The following is a 24,324-nucleotide window of genomic DNA, read 5'->3' as shown; positions in this document are numbered from 1 at the left end:
ATGAAAATTTCAACCCGAATAAAGTGTGCAGTAGTGAGGTTGAGGTAGTATTTTAAGTACTTTTAACCAGTGTGAAAAGTATCTTTCAATTACAGGCCTACCTTAGGGCTATGCCTTATAGATCCATAAAGCAATTCCTTTCATCATTAGATATAAAAAATGAACTAACACGATCGGTTGACATTTAATTGCGAAGCATTCGTTTGGCTTTGAAACTGTCAGATATTGTATTTGCGAAGGTTTATATGTATTTTATACAGTAATAGTTTTTCCAGCATATCTGGAAAAAATGCACACTAAATATGCAAACCAACTCCTGTTCTGAATATAAGGTTTCAACTTACTATAAGATTCCCGTACGTAGCACAGACAAACAGCTAGTTAAAAAAATCTTCGCTTGTCTTCAGACATGGCAGCTCAAGCACAACGTTACTAGTCCCGAAAATGAGTGTTTACTGGACGACTGTGGTCGTTCCCGTGCGAGACCAAGTCGAGTGCGGGATTACCATACGAGTCCGGTAAACACATTTTGGACAAGTGACGTACAATAGTTTACTCTTGTTATACTATTTCAGTGAGGGTCTCATCCATAAATATATTTTCTAAAGTAAAAGGTTATAAAAATATATCTATTAGCAATAGAAGAGCAGTGGTCTATATATTCTTTTGTTTTTATTAAAATTTGTACTGCCACATCAACATTTCACGATAAGCCACTGTGAATAACCAAACCTGGTGAGAACTTTCAATTTTGTGATTATCAGACCTAGACACCTGAAGAAATTTATCAAAGACACATTCTTAATTCCAATCTATCAAACTAAACATCAAATATCCAAAAGTACAATGTTTGAAAAACTTTCTACAAAGCATCAAGAATAATAAAATACACCCGCCGCAGCAAACCTGCAGACGAAGCGAATTTCAACGGATCTAAGCATTGTAGATTTTGTAAAACCTATCTTTTTGATATGCGATATAAAACCTGCACATAGGAGAAATGCATTTATTTATTAGTCTTACGTTCATTAGTTACGTCTTTAGTTCACTGGCTACGTGAGTTATTCCTGGAACCGAGGGGGGCAGACCCTCCCTGCCAAAGATAAAGGATGTGCCCAGCCAAGGTGTTTCAGTTGCCGCATGTGCCCAGTAAAGGCAAGCCCCCCAACACAACAGTCTTTGTTTGGGTTTCAAGGAACGCTAACTCTTTGTTCTCTTGCTCGCAAAACTGGACCCTCTGGTCATCGAACCGCCGCGCCGCTCCGCTTCTGCGGTGTTATGCAGCTCACGAGGCTTTGCACCCCCTGTGGCCACCCCCTGTTTTGTAGTAGGTGTTTGGTGTTTGAGGGCATTTGTCTCTCAACATTTATTCTCTATTAATGGAGATGGTACTTAAGTAAGAGTACCGATAACGTGCCCGGCATGTCATTCCATTGTGGACCGAATAATTAGGGGTTGTTATTTAAATTAAATGAATTGTTGTTTTTACATATTTTGATTTTACCCAATCTGGCTGCTTCCATAATTTATGTTATTTCAATTATACATACACTCACTCACATTTACGTACGGAAAACACTTTAATCTGTCATATTATTCGTTATTATAATATGTCGTATTATTATTATATTAAGAATCTACACGCTGAAGAAACACTCTTTTCCATTTTGAAATTCATAATCTCATATGTAATAATTTATTTATCTTAGGAAGGTGGCTAAGGGATGAATGCGTCCTAAAAATAGCCTACTATTATGGAGGGCCCACCACGAAAAGCAGTTTTTTTTTAATTAAAAAAAGTTTGCTTATTGACACTGGGGACATTGGGTCACTTATTCTTGCCCCATAAGGAAGCCAATGGGCCCCATTTTTAGGTAAATCTTCTTCTAATTAAATAACAAATACTTATCATTCTATTTTCACTCACAATTTAATAACTCTTTATAGGTGTATTTAATCTTTTAACCGTGATTGAAGGGGTATACTGTAAGACATAAGTGGGCCTACAACGTATGAAATCACTTTATAATTCAATGTAATCATTTTCGAATTAAATAATGCCAGAGAGGAGATAGGATTATCAAAAAACTAGCTGAAGCCGGCAGACGTTGTCTTGCCTTTGGCTATTTATATAATTTAAGTATCGAGTAATAAAAACCCAAACTAATTCCAGGAATATTACAAAAATGTGTACGTTATCTTATATATTAAAACGTAACAGGTTTTTTTTTATTTCACGATTCTGAATCAACCACTAGACGGATTTTCATCATTTTTGCGTTGAAAGAAAGATTTTAAAGAAGCCAATTTTGGGAACTACGGAATGTCGAAGCCACAATTTTAGTTTAGGGTTTCAGTTTTTTTTAATTAAGTTTAAAATTTTAAAAAGTCCAGCAGCCGACGCTAACATTCTACCACTCTAGGTTTTGGTATAATACAATTTGCTTAACGTAACAGCTGTAAACAATCAGCGTTTTCGACACAATTGGATGAAAATGAAATGACATACGTGGGGTTGACTTTCTATACTATGTGTAATGCTTTAATAATTGATACGTTTATTTATTCGGATAGAGGACGAGAGATAATTTAAATATACAAAGTAAAATTAAAATAATAGATGTTCTAATTTATTTTTTCAACAGTCTATAAAATCTTTAGTTTGTTTTAGTGCAATATAATTTGTTATAACTAACATATACAAATATTCTAAGAACTATGAGGTTAGTTTATTTACTCTGTGACCAAATGAGGTCTCGTCCTACAGACCCATAAGTTTGCTTCCTGTTGTATCCAAATTATTTGAAAAACTAATCCTAAGAAGATTGAACCCAATTATAGAAGACTTAAATTTGATTCCTGAGCATCAGTTTGGCTTTCGGAAAGGACACTCTACAGTTGAACAAACCCACAGACTAGTAGACATCATTAAAAATTCATTTGAAACAAAAAAGTACTGTTCTGCTGCATTTCTGGATGTACAACAGGCATTCGATAAAGTGTGGCACACTGGACTTCTGTATAAACTTAAATCATTGCTCCCCCATTCTTTTACAGTTTGTTAAAATCTTACTTAAATGGACGATTCTTCCAGATTAAATTTCAGGAAATTTTATCCGACTTGAAGCCTATTCAATCTGGAGTACCCCAAGGCAGTGTTCTTGGACCTGTTTTATATTTACTATATACCTCCGACATCCCCGTGGGCCAAAATATTACGGTTGCTACGTTTGCGGATGATACTGCATTTCTCTCCATTCACGAAAATCCTCAAGATGCTTCAAATCAATTGCAAGTTACATTAAATGATTTCGAACTGTGGCTAAAAAAATGGAGAACTAAAGTTAATGAAACAAAATCTTTACATATTACATTCACGCTGAGACAAGAAAACTGCCCTCCAGTTACTTTGAACAACATAGCGTTGACAGAAGTGGACAGCGTTAAGTATTTAGGATTCCACATGGATAAAAGATTAACCCGGAAAACACATATTTGGTGTAAAAGACAACAAATGGACTTGAAGGTTCGTAAACTCAACTGGCTTCTAGGCAAAAAATCAAAGCTTTCGTTGACCAATAAACTCACACTTTACAAAGTTATGATCAAACCTATTTGGACGTACGGGATACAGCTTTGGGGAACGGCAAGCAAATCCAACTTAGCAATTATTCTAAGATTTCAGTCAAAGGCACTGCGAAGAATAGTTGATGCTCCGTGGTTTGTCTCGAATCAAACAATCCATGAAGATTTAAAAATACCTACAGTGATTGAAGAAATAACGAGAATTAGCAAAAAATATCAAGAAAAACTCGAAACCCACCAGATCAATTTAGCCGTTAACTTGCTGGATAATAGTGAATTTCCCAACAGACTAAAAATTGTGAAAGTTCTTGAACTCCCATACCGATTTGCATAGTTTTAGTTACATGATATGACTATTTATTTTTCCAAGATCTTTCACTGGGGAGATTCTTGGTCAAGTCATTTACTTAATACAGGGTGAATAAAAAGTCAAGACCCCCCCTTTAATATTTTCCCATTAAATATACAGAGATATCCTTTTGGTGGTTGTGCAATCTTAGCAGGAAGTTTCATTTTATGATTTTGAAATTTTTAAGTGTCCCCCCAAAAGGGGGATTTGGGGGGTAACTCAAATATTTTAAATGTAAACCCCCTTCAAGTGACACCTCTTTTTGAAGTGTTTACAAAAACTTAAAGAATGGTGAAAACTAGAGGTCGCTATCTGTTCTCTATCCAAAATGGTAGCCCGTCAAGTGTTGTAGAAAATCAATGGTAAAATTGGTTCGTAATAGTAATATTGGCTACCATTTTGGTTAGAAAAGAGATAGCGACCTCTAGTTTTCACCATTCTTTAAGTTTTTGTAAACACTTCAAAACAAAGTATCAAAAAATGGGGGTTTACCTTTAAAATTTTGGAGTGTCCCCCCAAAAGGGGGGATTTTGGGGGCAACTAAAATGTTTTCAATGTAAACCCTCATCAAGTGACACCTCATTTTGAAGAGGTTACAAAAACTTAAAGAATGGTGAAAACCAGAGTTCGCTATCTCTTCTCAATCCAAAATGGTAGCCAATATTACCATTACGAACCAATTTTACCATTGATTTTCTACAACATTTGACGGGCTACCATTTTGGATAGAGAACAGATAGCGACCTCTAGTTTTCACCATTCTTTAAGTTTTTGTAAACACTTCAAAATGAGGTGTCACTTGAAGGGGGTTTACATTTAAAATATTTGAGTTACCCCCCAAATCCCCCTTTTTGGGGGGACACTTAACAATTTCAAAATCATCAAATGAAACTTTCTGCTAAGCTTGCACGACCACCAAAAGGATATCTCTGTATATTTACTTGGATAAAATATTAGAGGGGGGGTCTTGATTTTTATTCACCCTGTATTATGCCTTTTACTAATCTGTTCACAGTTGTACTGAACAGATTGTAAAATAAAATAAAGTAAAAAAAAATTTTTGTCATTGATTATAGAAATTAAGTAAGATTCTATAACCATTGCTTTATACGAATCGAAGCTCACGAGACTTCAAAAGAAAGCTTATGAAAATTGTTTTACCACCCGAATTTTTGAGGACAGGTTGGGAAAGTAACAACGACCAGAAGTTTTAATTAATCTTGGTAGCTTTTTCTTTACAATAAACTTTGAACTGCTTAAACTAAGCTTGAATTAGGAATAGACATATTGATATAACTATATACAATTTTAATGGACTGCTCGATTCCCGTACGTAGGACGGACCAACAGCTCGTTTTAAAATAAAACTATTTATTCCCGAAACATACCAATAATTTACATAGCATGTTTTAAATTATACTTCATCCATATATTTTGTTAGAAAAACAAATCTATTTAAAAATCATAAAATTTAAAATTCCTGCCGGACCGATTTTGTTACTTAATCGTTGGAAAGCCTAATTCGTGTAGATTTGCAAATAGTTATGAAAGTGTGAAAATGTGATGAAAATAAACAATAATACATTTAAAACGCCTTTTTCCAAGTTTATATTTGTAGCCAACTTTAGACTGTCTTTATTGAGGATTTTCAGGATATACATGATAGTAATTTGTAGGAAATTTTATTCTCTATCAAGAATATCACCGTCCAATTTGGTCGATTTCCTCACCATTTAAAAGTTACTCCATTTTCAAAAACGTTAAGCAACCTCCCAATTTATAGTGGTGAGAAAATACTGAATGAAAGATGTTATTGTTAAACTTTGTACACTTAAATCGACAGTTCTACTGAACCGATTTTATTAACTAATAGGTTATTGGTAAGCCTAATTTGTGTAGATTTTCAAATAATTATGAAAGTTTGATTTTTTAAAGATTGACTAGATGAAACCCGTCAAAGTCGACAGTTACTGTTGAGGTTGCAAGCAAGATCGTTTGACTATAAATCGATGATAAATAACTCTATTTTTTGAACAATTTGTGTTGTTCGTGATTTAGCTGTGTCCTTTAGGTACGTCCAATCTTAATAATCAATAAATCAAATGGAAGCTGGTATTTCACTGAAGGTTCTTAGGTCAAAACAAATAGAATAACGTAATTTGAATTGAGTAAAAATATCACAAACTAAATTCCACATCCAAGATATAATCAAATTTATGTTTCCTGATTGAGCGATACAGTATCTTGAAGTTAACTGATTAAAACAGTGCTTTAGGTACGATTATTAAGATCGGAATCTTAATAATTAATAGCTCAAATGAAAGCTGGTATTTCACTAAAGGTTTTTAGACCAAAACATATAGGGTAATTTAGTTAGAGTTGCTGAAATACATCTTTAATTGAAGTAAAAAAAATAAAAATTTTTCGTTGGGTAATACATTAGAAAATTAATGATTATGTTTGATCACAAATATTTGTTTGCATAACTTTATTTTAAGACCAAAATTAAGAAAATGGAATAGGCAGAAGAGCCAAACGAACTTGAAAAAAAACTAATTTAACTCCCATAAGAAATGTACAGGGACACATTTTGTGCATAACTCGAAATATACGTAAATAAAAATGAATGCCGATTCTTGATTGCAAATCTGTAGTGCGTGACCTTTAGTTTGAGGCCAAAATTATGAAAATCGGTCGAGTAGAAGAGCTAACCCGACTCGGAAAAGAAACCCCAAATATTATTATAGATGGCCATAGGTGGTTTATCAGTATGCATAATCTAATCATACGAAACCTAATTAAACGGCTTATTGTTATTTGATTGATTTGTCTTTAATTAAATGTTGTCGTTAACAATTTGCATTTGTGTTTAAAGTGAATTATCATTCTAATGTTATGTGCTTAATCTGTACCAATAATATTAGTGAGTAAAGTGGTGTATGGATTTCAAAACCATTAATAATCGTGGAATAGATATGATAATTGAATAATTATTTTTCGTAGCCAAGCAAGTGTACGGTAATTTGTACAATTACTACTTTACAGAAAACGGTCTCATTAGTCAGCCCGCAATACAGCAGTGTTTTGGTAAAGTATCCTACATTTTGCAGGCGTAGTTACGAGTGAAATAGTCTCCAGTTGTCCGCCGCACCGTTTGGTTAGGTCGGCCAAACCAAACTGTGCGACTCAGAGGCAAGTGGGAGGGATTGTTGGTCTCATGCTCCGCCGGCCGCAGACCTTGCGGAAACTAGCGCGGGGGAGATTGACCGCGGTGGACCTAGGTATGACTCCGTTGACAGACTCTCTGCCTCACTCTGACCGTTCCAAAACTTAAAATATTTTTAGAATCAACTTAAAATTTGATTAATATTTCGGGAAGTCGTAACAGTTTGATACGTTTGCCCTTTGCAGTATTATTAATGGTTGACACAAGAATCTATAGAATGACTGTTGAAGTGATTGACTTTAAATTAAAGAACTACATTTTAACGTTTTATTTTATTTTTGTATATTATGATTTAGTTAAAATTAAAATTAAACGTTTAATTTATAATGTACGTTAATTAGATGGAAAGTAAATAAAAGAAACGTCTTATAACATTAAAAACATATATTTACGCTTATACTGTTACAAGACGGTAAATACACAAAACAATATGGTAAATGGTTACCACTTACCATCTTTTTTGTACATTTACCGTCTCTACTTGGATACTGCAAGTAGTTAAATCGCATTCGCGAGGAACAGGTGTAGTATTGATTGACTTTAGAGAAGAATTGGATTAATATTCCAGCTCCACTCAATATTGCACGCAGAAAACTGCGTTGTTGTATTTTTAAACCTCATTCAAGAAAGGGGTGGTGCCAATCTGTCGTGGTGACAAGCTGACGGTGGCCGCAGAGGTGCCAATCAGTCGTAACAGTACACGACAGATTGGAACCTCGAGAAAGGGGTGGTGCCAATCTGTCGCGGTGCCAAGCTGACGGCGGCCGCAGAGGTGCCAATCAGTCGTAACAGTACACGACAGGTTGGAACCTCTGGAAAAGGGTGGTGCCAATCTGTCGTGGTGCCAAGCTGACGTGGGGTGTTATTTCATGGCCTCATGTCAACGAGGTTCCAATGTGACGCCGGGTGCTAAAACACCATGGTGCCAATCTGTCGTGGTGCCAATCTGACTGCGACTCCTACTACTAATCAAGACGCAGAGGGTACGCCGTCAAATATTACATTTGTTTAAACATGTTATATTATTTAGTTTTGTAGAACACACTTTCCTAAAAACGTACATACCAAATATTATGGAAGAAAAAAAAATATTTTAAGCTATACAGCGACTTTTATCCACTCTTACTTTAGCATGCCCAAGGGTCCTACTACTACCCTTGACAGGGGGTACTTTTGTCGTTTTCCGAAAGTCAAATGGTTTTTAGTCAGGTACACTTTTCTTCCTCAATTATTATCCAATTTCAATAAAAATTGGTGTGTGTGTTCCTCATATGATAAGGAACAATAATACGAATCAGTTTCCATGACAACCAAAAACCTTTGAAATAAAAAAATATTTTATGTTACAAAATTACAAAATATTTTATACAATTTTTAAAATCATACTTACAATTAAATTTTGCTCAAAAACTTTTTTGCTTCATATTATTGTTGGTAATAATGTATTAAACTTAGTACAAAAATTTCAAGTTGATAGGTTAATATTTGTAAAAGTTATGTGTACCTAAAAACTGTCATTTTATGGGCGGGATAGGGAGTACTGTGTCACCTTAACGCAATGGACCCTGATAGCCTACTTAGGTATACAGTTTATATGTTACAGTTCTGTTTCGGTATGGATGAATCAATCTATGCTTAAGGTAGAGATGTAAATCAGTGTCATTTGTTGCTTCAGAGAGATTCTTGTCACGTAATCGATGACTGGATTCAATACCTTTTCGGTTACTGCCTGCATTAATCTTGCTGTATCAGTTGAAAAGGACTTTTGGTTTAGAATGTCAATGTATTCAATTTATTCATGCACCGTTCAAAATTATCTTGTTCGGTGTTAAGTTATGTAACTAAAAAAAAATCAAATTACTTATTCAATTAAATTTACCTTTGTCTGTAACACATTTGGTACTGTTTCTAAACATAGCACCTTCACAGAGCACGGATCATTTGCCTAAAGGTCATGGGATCAAATCCAGATCTCCAATCACCAGGTCAGATCTACCAATTACTCATTTTATCCATGTGATAATGCCTTGACCGTTTATGAGTAGCTTTAAGTGTGTGAAACAGTCCCATCATTGGATTTTAAATGAAGGAAATAAAAACAAAACTTGTATAACTTGTGATTGTAACAATATAATATGTATGATAATATTTGAGTCAAATTTCCTAAAAGTTATGATTGTTTAAGTCTTGCCCCTTCTTAATTTTCTATTCTTTATGCTTTCCACACTAATAGAATATTTTGTACGTTTTGAAAGGGAGCGTTCCAACCCCTGGCTTTGTTATTACGGTATCTAATGTTAAAATTTGTGTATATATCATAATAAATTCATTTTAATAATATTATGAAATTGTGGTTATCAGTTACACTACAGTAACATCGTAATGAGGACTTTTTTGTGAAAGAAACTAGTAGGTTTCATAATTATAATAAATAATGTTAAATTAATTGTGTAATATCAATATTGATAACCAATTATAAGCGGATTGAGGCTATCTATTATAATTAATTGGATGTTGCCCACCCGATGTCATGGATTTGATTGATTACGCTTACGACTTGCATTACACAAATCACTTTAAATCTTTGGCATCTACAAGTTCAACTTATGATTTGAATTGAAAATACATTATTGATTTTGGATTTAAATAACTGAATTATGTTGACTCTTGCGAAACTTGTTTCTTTTATTTAGCTCACCAGTGATTATTCTATATAAACTTGAACAAAACACAAATTAATAAATATCCAATTAATAAATTCCAATCTTACCTAGATGTCCAAATACTCATATTCGTTTAAGTTCAAATAATCTCTTTAAATAGAGTTGAAAAAAATGTAGGCCCCATACATGTGCTGTAAGCCTTCTACTTATTATTTATTGCTTTTAATTGCTAATGAATTAATGCTACTCTTGGTCCATAGAAATTGGTTGTTTAGCGATTATTCTGCGCTTAAAAGGTTTTAAAATCCATTTTAATTCAGCACTAAAACCCTGAGCTACTTTGAAAAGCTTTCAACTGAATCTGAAATATCAAAAGAATTAAGTGTTGAGGTAAATTCTTATCCAAATAGTTTAAACAACCATAGATCAAACAAACCCAATTTTGATGTCAGGTGAAAATATATAATCTAAAATTAAATGTTAATAAATCTTGTTGTCTAAAATTGAGATGTTCAAAACTAAGATGTTTTTGTCTGTATAGAACTACAAACCTCTAAAAAGGAAAATATTTGAAGTTTATATATATATCACTGTGAAATAAGGGATTAAGATTATTATTTATATAAAAGTACTAAATTATCGTCATACTTTCATGAAAAACTAGCATCAAATTTGTCATTGCCCAGGTAAAAATGAAGTTTACAATTATGGTGATAAATATTATTTTTTTCAATTAATTAACACATTATATTTAACTTTACTGATTAACACGATTAATATTTCAAATTAAAGCATTTATGTCTATAAGTATTTTGAAGCCAAGCCATATAAAATAGCTAAATAAAAATCATGTTAGGTATCACTGATTGCTGATGAGTCATCATTTACGTATATAAGTATTTTGAGGCTAAGTCATATAAAATAGCTTAAATAAAAATCATGTTAGGTATCACTGATTGCTGATGAGTCATGAAATAATTATAGTTATTTTTAATTCGTGATTCTGCAGCGTATTTCACGTACTTCTGATCTAATAACCAAATAACTCAACTGAAAGCTGGAATACCACTGCAGGTTCTTACACAAAAAAAAATTTAATTAATGTAATTAGAATTAGTATTTGAATGTATTACTCCTGTATGTATGTATCACTCCTCTTTTCCTTTATTGAATTAGTAATTAATGTATACATCTTAAATTGATGTGAAAATCCGAAAAATAATCAATTTTTTTTTGTTGGATAATACAGTAGGTAAATGAATGATGATGCTCTATGGCAAATCCTTACGTGTAAACCTTAATTTTAAGACGAAAATTATGAAAATCGGTCGTGTAAAAGAGCCTCGAACCAATTCGGAAAAGAAAAACCAATATTTGTTTATTTAAAGAATGATAATATTGTTTATAAGTATGAAGCTCCTTCAAAATAAACTCTCTTACTAGTGGAAATTTGATTAGTTTGTTTATGACTTTATCTGCAGGTTGATACAACTCGATTGTATTTTATTGTGTAGAAAGGCTTCTAATGACAACACGTGTATTTCACATTACTGGAGCATTTGACAGGTTTATTCGTCTGACGACGACAAATCCACAACAATATGCGTCTAGATGGGAAATTTATTTGAAAGCTAATAACATTTTACAATTCATACTTATATTTGAGATACTATTAATGTCAGCTTTGTTAAAACATGTTTGACTTAAGCTGCAACCTTTTTTGTAAACTTATAATACTGTTATTTTGTAATGTAATATTTAAGTTCAATTTCTTCAATTATGAATAACTTTTGGGAGTAATTATTCAATTTTAAATATTGACATCAAGTATAATCTAAAGTATACTTCTTTTGGCATGGATATAATAAATAAAACTTTTAATGAGAATAATTTTACGATTATTAAATACTCAAAGTTCGAAGAGTATATTATTGGTTTTCAAAAAGAATATTATTAGGCGAAGGAGATGATGGCAAAATAAAAAGTTAAAGTAAATACTATGTTCAAAATATGATCAAATAATTTACACCCCCAGCACTACACGTCTTATAAGAGCTATTTATACAATTATTTAAACGAAATTTAGCCGTTGGTGAAAGTAAATCTAGTCAAAACCTTTGTACCCAGACGTTGCAATACGCTTTTAGACATATTATTTCTATCGTTTTTCAAAAGATAAAATAAGAATGCGCCTAAACATGTAGCGTCAAGGATTAAGAGACGTGTCATATAAATTCTTCATGTGAGTCCAGTCAACCAGTCAGCTGACATTTTAATATGACGTCACTGCGACAATCACACGTTATGGACGAGTGCTGCATTCAGCGCAGATAACGGGGTTTGTAATGCATTACAAGTTCACACTCTGTCACAAACTATATTAAAGCTAATTAAAGATATGATAAGGGTAATTATATTCCCTGATATAATTGTGCTAAAATTAGGATTATTCTGAAAGTTTTGAATTAATAACGGAATACAATTGATTATTATGTAAAAGTAAAATGAATATGAAATTCATATTTCATAAGCTCTAAAAGCCCATAAAGTGTCATAGATTGTAAAACATATCATATTCGAAACATTAACTTCATAACAGTGTGAATAATGTGATTATAAGCAAAGTAAGAATCATGCAGTGTTTTCTTGAAAAGTTTAGGATATAACTTTTCTTTGAATACCAGTAATATGTCAATAGTCTTATATACAACAAGATTACCGTGTTATATGTTAAAACCTACATCCTTTAATGCCTAAGGGTTTGTCGTGTAAACATTAATATTTCTGCGATTGTTAGAAATGCCAATGGCAATACCTCTTCCTTAGATACTATTTTTCAATTTTAATAATCTCAATTTTAATTGAGAGTATATTATTTAATTGTATTAATTTACCATTAAGTGGTTTATTTCAATCCAGAAAGGGTATTTTTTAGCCTAAAAATAGTAATAGAATTAGGATGGTTATTCTGTTCAGAACTGAATGCCTTTTGAGAACAAAGCATGCAGATTTCAACAGACAGGTCCACAAACTACGAAACACAATTTCCTGTCACCTTCCTGTTGTTCTCTGTTGTTTGTACAATGTTCCTTATACAAGTCTTAAATATTGGAACATCTGGAACTAAGTTGATTTCGAAATACCACAGGAATTTAATGCTTCAATATCTTCTACTAATTTGTTAAAAAAATTTACGGAGTCGGATTAACATAACTACACATTATGGTTGTAGTATAAATTTAAATATTACCATACAATCCTTGAAATGAAAATGTTAACGTAAGTAGAAATCAAGAGTTATTCATTTTATTTAACTAGTTGCAATATTACTGATCACGCTACATAACTTTCTTGTTATAAACGTATTTACATTTTTATTTTTTTATTATAATTTTAGTTATAGTTCTTTTACAATAGATTAGTAGATAAATTAGTTAAAGTGATGGCTTACTACGGACTGGTTTTTCCTTTTCTTTCATATGCAGTTGCAGTTTGGGGACATAAGTGTATAAATTCTAAAAGAGTTTTTAAACTACAAAAGAAAGCCATCAGAACAGATTTTAAGAAGCGTAATCTTCCTGTAAAACACTTTTTGTTAACTATAAATTCTAACTTTTCCGTCGATCTATATCTTAAACTCTCATGTATTAGTTAAGAAAAATATCGACCTTTTCCAAAATCTGTCTCATCCTATCTCCTACGGTTTGAGCTATGGGTTGGGATTTAGACATTCCAAAACACAAAACAGCTTTTTTTGAAGATCATTTGTTTTGAAATGGCATTCAACTGTTCAATGCACTGCCCACTCCCCTGAACATGGAAAATAGTGTATACAAATTTGGCAAAGGGGTTAAGAGTATTCTTTTGTCACGCTTTTGTTACAGTGTTGAAGAATTTTTAAGAAAACAATGATCTTTAGTTTTTAGATTTTATCCATAAAAAAATATTGTTTTGATTTGTTTAAGAGAAATTTTTTTCACGCTATTATGCAGTTTGTAACAACTGCCAAAAATAAAGATATTTAAGTTTAAGTTTTACTGGCAGCTAAAGAAACATGTAGTTTCTCTAAAAATATCCATCATTTTATGACAACTGAATCTAACAAATTGGACAGCAATAAATTTAGGTTAAGAAAAAAAACATTTAATGACTAATTGTCTAACTTTACACGTTCGAGGACAATGTCTTTATCAAAGAGTGTCGTTTGTTGCTAATCTAAATCCGATAGCTCTCGTTTCACCTCATCAATTCCCAACTGATACAAAACATCAATGTGTCACTTATCGGTAGTACATTAGAATATGGTGATCGAATAATGGGAAAAATAGACACTGGTAGTGACAACAAAATAGAATTCTATGCAGATTGGTTTAATTAATTTTATATTATAAGATAACTATTTAAATCCCTAATTTAGAGGCTCTAAATAAAATGTTGGGGGTTAAAAAAAATACGTAAGAATATTATCGATACTTCAAAGTTAATATTGATTTTGTATGTGTTGTTTTGTCCACCGTTTTTTGTTGAATTGCATATATATCATGTCAAAATAAGTTTATTTAACCAAATGATCCAATAATGTTTTCGACGTCATAAAACATACATTTTTATTTACCAAGCATCAGTAAAGTGTGGTTTCTTTCACAGTTTGTTTTATAATAACAGTTGTAAAATATTCTAGAATCTCTCTAATTTAAAATTTATACACAACACAACTCCTGAACTGACAGAACAATTAAGTAATTAAATATTCCACCTTCTAGATTAAAGATTATTCTAATTTCTAGAATGCAAACTGGTTTTAAAGGTGTAGAGACTTATAAAAACTAGAAATGCATCGGTATAAATTGAGATTTAAGATGCATATAACCGTATTAAATTACATTCTTATAATTTTATGTTGAAGTAATCATTCATTTTTGTAAATAACATATTATTGTTCAGTTGTAGTACGTGCTAAGTTCTCTTACAATAAGCTATGTTAATTAAAACCACGAAAGGTGTCAAAATATGCATTTTTTAACAGGGCTATATCGTTACTGATTCGGTTAAAAAGCCAACTATTGTAAAAATTTATTTATTCAATTGTATAGATGAAACAGTAAACATATGATTGATCTATGACCTATCGGGTTGTCCAGAAATAGTACCTATGCTACTAACACATCCCATTTTCTCTCGGAAATAAAACAAATCAATGTTCAGAGGTGATTGTTTTGTCATGAGGTTATTGGGCTGGATGTAATCTCGCAGCTTTATTCTCATATCTGAATAAAACAGAAGACCACTTTTCTCAAAGTATTTTCATCTGTTTTTTTATAGTTTATAGTGCTTTTAAGCAATGTTGCCTGGTTAGGTGGGGTAGGTACTCCTAAAAATATTTACGTATCAAGTGATTATACCTTGAATAGCTTTCAACTGAAATGCTATGTATTTTTAATTAAGGTAAAATTAAAAAAGTAGGATAAAAACAATTTATAACCACTCCTACTTTTTCATCTCTAAATGCTTTGTCGCGACAACATGCTAAATATGTGTTACATATGTTATATACAAAAAATATTTCAACCAGTTTGGAGATAAATATTTGATAAGTCAGATGTTTATAAATAGTATTCAACCCCCCCCCCCCCCCAACCAACTAATATAACTGCAAATCATAAATTCTGAGCAGAAGATTTTCACTCGGGTCACGTTTTGAGAATTTGTCACAATTAGTTTCATAGTTCTCACATACAATACATGGCGCTTCACCTGCTAAATTGAGTCTTTCCTTGAAATTCCATACAGGTCATATTAGATAAATTCTATTAATAATATACAGGGTGATCAACTCAAGGAGGCCACCATTGGTATAACGGAAACTGTTAAAGTTGGCCACTATTTTTGAAAATGGCAGCTGAATTTCGAAGAACTAAATTCATATTTTTAACTGCCACAAAAAATAGCGGAATGACCTTCATTTAAAATTTTTTATTATTCTTACAGTTTTTTATATCCCAATGGTGGCCTCCTTGAGTTAATCACCTTGCTATATTAAGTAGATTATGAATTAAACATATACACCTTTCCTTTACATAAATATTCATTTTAAAGCATAAATATGAAATAGGAAATAGAAGAAATGAAAAATAAATTCTTATAAATTCGCAAACAATTTATAGACTTAATTTTATACAAAGGTTTATACAAATCTTACCATAAAACTGACTAGGCCTATAAGGAATGTTTTTTGATTAAATACAATAATCACATTAGTCTATAATTTCAATTGCAAATAAACATACCTAAAGGTATATTAAACAGAAAAGAAGGGTAGATAAGAATTTCAAAGCTACATAAAATGTATTTTCGCATACAACGATTTTTGGAAAAACTTTTTTTCAACGTTATGGCACAACCACCTGACTTAAGATGGGTTTCAATACTTATTTTTGGATTTCCTACAAGTTAAAACCACTGCATTGGAGTCTCGAAAACCTCGTTGGAGGAGCTTCTGATAGATTCTCCCGAGATTTAATCTGTAACCGATAAGTCTCCCAACTCATCAATTTCTCGTCAATCCTGACAAGAAAAAAAATTTTACTCTACAAAATATTTACCGAATTATTAAACGTCAAAGTTATTTCATAATCAATTAGTTTTATGTTGGAAAGGTATTATATATGTTTAAACATGCTATTTATTTTCTTTCGCGGAGTAATATTGTAATATTTTACTATTACAAATTGTTTGATGAGCAGGATTATAACCTGATTAATTGTTAAAATTGTTATAGGCTTTGAGTGCTTCAAAAAATATTAAAATTTATGTATTTTTGTTACAATTAGTTATATGTTTTCAATTAATTGTAGCCGAAATCTATCGATATTCTAGTTTGGAAAAATAATCTACTAAAGATATTTTTGAAAATAATTAATAGCACAAAGACTTGCACATAAAATTGTTCAAAATTGTCAAGAGATGTACATGTCTAAGCAAAATACATTACAAAAAGCATTACAATGAATTTGTACAATATTATAATTTAAGCGGGACTACTTTAATAATAAAGTTGGCTACAGTATTAAATATTTTAAAATAAAGTCACTAACCAAGTATTAAGTAAATTTGGGTTCCTATCTTTAAGTTTTTTTTTACCATTTGTAAAATGTAAAGTAACAAACATACTGCTCAATAATAAATATCAGCCATTTTGAGATAGAAATTTCAGAACAATTGAATCTGAGCGTCTCGAAATTCTCAGGCCGGAAACACAACAATTGTAGTTGAGAACGAGCTTGATTGTTTGTTATTGGACGTGAACCTGAGATTTTCTGGAGTTTAGATTTTCTTGGAGTTAAGGTTTGTTACCAAAAATAGTATTTTTTCAGTGTTTAAAAAAAATTTATTATGGGTTTAGCTACATGTTTTCTAAACTTATAGTATTTTTGTTTTCATAAAGTTTAGGAGATAAATTACATGTGTTAAACTTATTTGGAATATTTTAATTTTAAAATTATGAATATTTTTTTAAAAGCTCAATTTGATGAGCAAAAGGTTTTCCATTATTGATTAAATAAACATTGCTATTGCAAAGTTTGAACACTATTGTGTTCAAAGTAATTAATCCAAAGTAATTTTACAAGGTTTTAAATTTCAAGCATTAAAAAGTGGCAACCAAAAAGACATCGAGAGTTTAAAACATGTTAAAAATTAACAAACTATTTCCATTTAAGTCACGGAAATTTATGATTTTTTAAATTTTTTTCCTGATTTTTGTGACTAAGCACATAAGGTAAATTAATTTTAAGATTTAGAATACTATGATAGTGTATTTAAGTGAAAATATGATATGATGAAAACTTGATTTAAATAACATTGGTACATCTATTAATAAGATCATCTACTTAGGTTTTAATTTATAAGTGTAAATTACTTTTAACCAAGATAAAGTAAATAAGGACGCAAACTAATTACGTGGCACTCTGCCGCGTCTTCAATTTGATGATAATTTATCTTAATTTTTTTCCAAGAAACTTCATTAATTTTTCCAACGTTATTTTGAACAAAATTTATAAAAAATACTAATTTGGGCAAACTATTTAATAGAATTTTTCTCCTCTTCATATTATACCACTTGTTTACACCAACAATAAATACAGTGTTTAATATACAAGTTCGAGTAATTACTGAACAACCAATGGTTGGATTTTAATAGTCCTAAAGGTAATTTGTTAATTGCCAAACTTCTTAACTAATTTTGATGTTGGTCCATTATGATTTTTGAGTAAGGATTAGATCGCTAGTGATAAGGGTGAAATGGAAATCTCATCTGTTGCTATACAGGTATTCTCGTCACGTACTGTATGACTGGATGTAATACCTCTCCGGATTTTCAGATGCAGCCTATATTCTCCAAAATGGCGCTGAGCTGTAATCTGTAGGTATAAATTGGGCAAGGTATATAATAAAGCCTTTTGGAACAAGAGTATCTCTAGAATAAGGTGGAAGCTAATTCGCATGGATTAAATTTCCAAAGCTATTTTTTAAAGGGAAATATACATACTTTACATGTTTACTGTGTCACTATATCTCAATATAACGAAGTCTATGTCTTAATTAATTTGATTATTATTTTTTTTTTCATCCAATGGCATGTAGAAAATCACGGTTTGCATTAACACAATATTGTATTGTTTCTAATATACTGAGATAAATAAAGTGGTATTTTATAAAGGACATATTAGCAGGAAACAAAGACACGAAATATGTTTAAATATGTTATGTTGTTATATGTAATGTTAAACGAATATAAACGATTTATTCAGCTTTGAAGAGTATTTAGAACCGTAAAGCACTGAAACAATGAATACGTTGCGAAACGTTAGTTTTGAAAACATACATTGTGGGACTAGAGTATTGTTTCCCTCCACAATCTGAATTACCTAGAATTGAACCCATCTCAGCTGTAGTGTATGTCTGCATTTTTTAGCTGTAAAGTTTGTCAGCTGATTTCCCGAAGAAAGTAGTCCCGATTAACAAATATAATATACCATATTGTTATTTATTTAATACATAAATAACAATATGGTAATTTGTAAAATAATTTGTAAAATAATAAATAATAAATAAATAATTTGTAAAATAACTTTATGTAATTTAAGCTTAGTGATTACAAGCTGGTCTAATCTACGTTAACAAATTACAAAAAAGTACCAAACGCTCGGTGGAATATTAACAAATTTAAATGATTGAATAAATCACTGTTTTAATTTATTTGATTTACAGACACGTTCAGGAGTTGATGTGTACAGTAGTTACATTAAAATACAGTTAAAATAAAATAAATTATTCAAGCTTAAGCTATATTATGAGAGGCTGTTTGAATGGGTAAAAGGTATTTGATTTTACATATGCTGAATAAAAGTAGTTGCATTCAGTGAAATCAAATATTCAACATAATCAAAAGACATTATCACATTATATGCTTTGGTTCAAGGTTTGTTTTTAATCAGCTGTTATATTTATTTCTTTAGTTTAAAATTTGACTTAGCCTACCGCCTTTCTCTATGCGTTTGTTTTCAAATTTAACTATGGATGTAGTTTGCGTTAATAGTTTTGTTATATTCCATTGTAAACGTATTCCTTTTTGGCCACCATTAAAAAATTTAAATGCGCAATGCTTTGGGTCATTTACATGTGGGAAGGGTAACAACTGGTCCTATACATTAGCAAAAGAAGATGAAAATTCTTTTTGGAACTAGTTTATAAGGATACAAAATTTAAAAATTTTTCTTTTTTTTAAATATTTAGCTTAAGAATTCAACCTAAGAACACACTTTGAGAATATAGGCCTAGTGCAACTTATAATACTTGAACTCTCATAAACGAAACTGGGCCTAGCTATATGTATTTATATTCTGAGTTAGTTTTATATTTAATTGCAATTCTATAAATGATCACGTATTCTTCAGTTTCATCTTCATCCAATTGAAACGGAGATTCAATATAACAATAAAAGTTAAGCTAAATGAGCGACTTAGCTTAGCAACTTATTTAAAACTGAGACAGAATTATGAAGAAATGACTTTATAATTGGGTTCTCATCAGATCTTAGTTAACAAGGTGTCTGCAAATACCTTATTCCATTATTTTGTTGACAAATGACTTAAACTACTCTTTATGCATCTTACTAACTCCTGGAGCTTCAATTATTTTCCCGGGACTTCTATATCCTTCTTTTGACGAAATAAGAACACATCTGCATTTACTTAACATGTAGATTTGCATAATAAATATATTGTAAAAACTGAATTACGATAGAACCAATTCGGTCTTGATTATAGCTCATAAATAAAACTACGAAACCATATTTATAAATGTAGGAATCAGTGTTTGCAAACCTACTAAAAGTTTCAAATCTATAGAGATCGATTTTATGAACTAAAGATTATCGGATTTGGAATTACAGAACCAATAACAATCATCCCAATAGCTTTAGAGCTTAATGTTGATCAAGTTGCCAACAATTGACACAACGGTTCTACCTTTTGAATCCATTCGATCGATCACTTTAAAATAGTTGTTAAAAATCACTAATAAATTTAATATAAACTTAATAAACCTTTTACTTACTGGTCTCTTTAGGTTTACGTAACTAAATAATATCAATTTTTTTAGGAGTATATATTATTACAACTCAGTCCTACTCACTTGATCTTAACAGAAAATAATTTCAGGTTGAAAACCCCGTTTGTAAGATAAGACTAATTACGGTTGGATAAGGTTAAATCACCGATTCGGAAGCTTTTGAATATTTGAAAAATATTCGTCTCGAAGGACACAACATTTTCTTAAACTCAAAACCATACCAGATAGTTGTAAAATAATAATACCAAGTTTCCACAATAAATCTGATTGACACGCCTGGTTCATTACCCTCACAGGTGTTTGACATATTTACGTGAAATATTGATTTCAAGTAAATTGGTTTTTGCTGGTTCAGATGTCATATTTGTCTTCTTAAAGGTTTCTTGACACCGACATATAGCCTGACATTTATTTGACACTGTGAAGTATAGAGGTACTTTATCACTTTCGTTAATATTGTTAAACATAAAAAGTGTCTTTTAAGGTATGACTAAATGAGTTTCACCCTAATTGTTTGCAACTTTTCGATTTTTTCCTTACAATAAATCCTCACCTTGTTTAAAATTATACGTGTGTTTGCCTGAAGTGTATATATTAACAGTTCATTATTATTGTTATTCCACAATTGACATTTAGTTTAATGTAAACCTTAAACTTGCATAAATAGTTGTTAACAATAATTTATCAATTATCGATTGTACAATGTAAAAGAAATTATTTTATATCAATTTAACAGAAAGTAGGAAAAAAGGTGTAAGTTATGATTAAACTTCATCATAATATTTGAAAATATTACAAATTATTACAATTAAAAATCTGTATACAACTTTTATTTTCTATTTGTGAAGGTTAGTTGAGCAAACAGTAAATAAACCACAAAAGTATTTAACTCGTTTACATATTTTGATGTATAATAAATTTAGACAATGTTCATCTGACCACTATGTAGTAAATAACAGGTTTAGTCCCCAGGAACGCATCAGCCCTTCTACTATTAAGCTTTAATTAAAACCAATTGAATACGTAAAAATAAATATTTAACTTTATCCTATAATTAGGTAAAGTCTTAAGTTTCCAAACCTTTGGAATCAATAAATTAGTTTATATACTACTGAAACCAAATAAAATGTATATAATCTTTGTTAGCTATTAAATAGGTTGTTTATAAGCATGAACAGCATTGTTTTAATCATTAGTTTTCTTTTAAAACTCGATATGATTTCATTTATCTGTGGATTTAGGATGATTAAACTGTATTTTGTGCCTTATTTGTGTGGGCTCATAAGGTATGTGGTTTATTAGTCCTTGAGCAGTTTAAAATTGTAATTTACTTCTTTAAATTCATAAATGTTTATAAGTAGCATATGACATATTGTCCCTTTTATCACAGACAAAAATAATTAAATATAGACACAGCCGTGCAGTGGTTACCATGGTTACTATAGGTTCTGGCGCACACCGCTTGGAGCGCCGTGTATAGTTACGTAGCGCGTAGGCCACCCTACATGGCACTCCCAGCGGTATGCGCCAGAACCCATGGTAACCGCAGCACAGCACATATTTCCTTCTTTTTGTCGATGCTATTATTTAACTTTTTGAATGTTTCTGCCTGTCCGCTAGAATAAGTTGTCATATACCAATTGAAATCCTCAAAAACACTCGTACAATATTTTATTTCAAACTTCATACACATCCGCTATTCCAAATTCAAACTATTTGTAAAACAACGGCACAACAGGTCTAGGTTTAGCGGAATTCAGCAATGTCAGAGAGTTACCAGTCATACATCTAAAGTTTTGCCGCCAGATAGAGTTGATCCTGGACACATATAATCCGGTTTGTACCTTCACTTCGGCCACCTCGTCGTTTTTACCGTGGATCTTGAATGTTTTGCCCATGTTGTACGCAATCAATAGTGGTACAATGTTGCGGTTTACAGTGATCAGCCCTCTGCATCTTGCCTGCGGGGTGAGTTGCTTGTTTCTATACTTCAAATCTCCTGCATCGATTCGGTCTATGAGCATTCTCAAGTCAACAGGGTGGTCTTCATACTTGGTGTTTTCGTCGATGCGAGTTTTTCTGTCCCATTTTTGGTTGTTTTTTTCTTTGGGTGTCTCATCTCCTGCCACGATTACGAGAGGAATCTGAAAACGTAATTATTATTTGACTATAATTGTAATGTAGTACTTCGATAAAAAAAAATATTAGTAAATTGGACATCACCGTTCCTTATTAGTTTTTGCATGTAGTAAGTCTATGTTATATTATATTTACGACATAAAATATCCTAGCATTGGATTCATGGCTAATTTTTTTACACAGCATAACGTCGATGACGTGAAGATTAAATGGTCCAAACGCTTATTCTGCGCGTAATGGGATGAGTGAACGTGAGCGCAATGGGCGGCCCGCACTTACCGGTGTCACTGGTAAACACAATGTTATTTCTATAGGCAAATCCACCAAATGTTAACAAAAATCATAACTTCTTGTCCATTAAGTAATCGATATTGGACAAATTTTTGGTGGATTTTCATCAATTATCGATTGGTGGTAAATCCATTGTCCATGAACAAAACGTCTTTTCTAAATTCATCTCTTTTAAATTATACACAATAGTTTAACCGATCAACGTACGTTTGTTTTTAGAAATATTTCTTTTTTATCAGAAATGTTTCCTTATTTGTTAATATCACAAGGAGTGTGGTAAAATTTAATTTTTATTAATGCTAATTATAGCTATTTAGTGTTAAAAATGCTTGAGCTATAATATTTATATATTTTATTTACTAGAAAAATGTTGCTTCCAAATTTATTCAAGATGAGCGATTGTTTTCTGTATAGTAATTAAAAAAGTAAAAAGTAAAAATACTGTATTTCCTAAATGGACAATCTTACACCATACAAATTTCATTACATGATAAAAATATACTTACGTAGTTGCCGTAAGGTGTCAAATATAGTTATTTCATGTTGTAAATTTGTTTAGCTTATGACAGCTCAAAATAATGACACGTCATAACGTGTGAGCAAATATTTAACTAACATCACCTGATGATAAGCACTTCAAACTTTACGAATCCTATGTATGATGGGCTGACAAAAGCTTGTAATATCTACAGCATGATAAATATTTTTGACACCATCTGGCAAAACAAAACTAGATTTTTAATTGAGTACAATTAATAATATTCTGTACTCACAATAAGATTTTTTTATGTAATTCTTTCTTTAACACATAAAACTAATGAACTAATTCTTATTATGAATTAAGGCATAATTTAAACATAAATAAAAATGAAATAAACTCACCCAGAAAAACAACAAAAGTGCCAACATGGCTGGAATCCGATTGAGCTACAGTGGTTAAAACATAGAAAAGTACCACTTGTAATATAGCTAATTGTAGCAATTAAACACATGCACTAGGAATGTGGCATTGAACCATCTTTGTTCATGTTTACATAGCTATTTGGTATTGAAAAAGCTTAGAATTTAATATTTGCTGGTCTACAAAATATCAGCTAGTCAGCAGTATCGATTTGGAAGTAATAAAAATATTCAAATCGTATAAAAATAATTTACCAAAACAATTATGAGTTCAAACAATCTAATTTATACATTTAAAAATAAATTTATATACTAGCTTAAAGCATTAGTTTAACATAATCTGGTATATGAATATAATACTGTAGTAGATTGATAATATTTTTTTTTAAATAGCATTTTGAGCATTTTTGACGTATAATACGTATAATAATTAGGATCTTCATGTGTTCTGATTTAAGTTACCATCTTTAAATAATTTTATCTATTTTAAAAGCCTCATTTTATCCCTTTTGCAGAGAATAGTTATACTTAACAAGATT

At 31.1% G+C, this 24,324-nt stretch overlaps 1 protein-coding gene across 1 annotated transcript; it reads right to left on the bottom strand.

Moving 5' to 3' along the window:
- Positions 1-22,109: 22,109 nt before the first annotated feature.
- On the bottom strand, positions 22,110-23,882 carry LOC128987506 (uncharacterized). The gene is made up of 2 exons (XM_054408386.1): positions 23,768-23,882; positions 22,110-22,599 (listed from the first exon to the last, which is right to left on the bottom strand). The coding sequence occupies exons 1-2, from the start codon at positions 23,792-23,794 to the stop codon at positions 22,168-22,170; spliced, it is 459 nt and encodes a 152-aa protein (XP_054264361.1). The 5' UTR covers positions 23,795-23,882; the 3' UTR covers positions 22,110-22,167.
- Positions 23,883-24,324: the final 442 nt, after the last annotated feature.

The sequence above is a fragment of the Macrosteles quadrilineatus genome, unplaced genomic scaffold, assembly GCF_028750875.1.
Source record: "Macrosteles quadrilineatus isolate MER2022 unplaced genomic scaffold, UCM_ALF_1.0 Scaffold_2__2_contigs__length_208266976, whole genome shotgun sequence".
Classification (NCBI taxonomy): domain Eukaryota; kingdom Metazoa; phylum Arthropoda; class Insecta; order Hemiptera; family Cicadellidae; genus Macrosteles; species Macrosteles quadrilineatus.
This window is presented reverse-complemented; position numbering and strand designations above follow the sequence as displayed.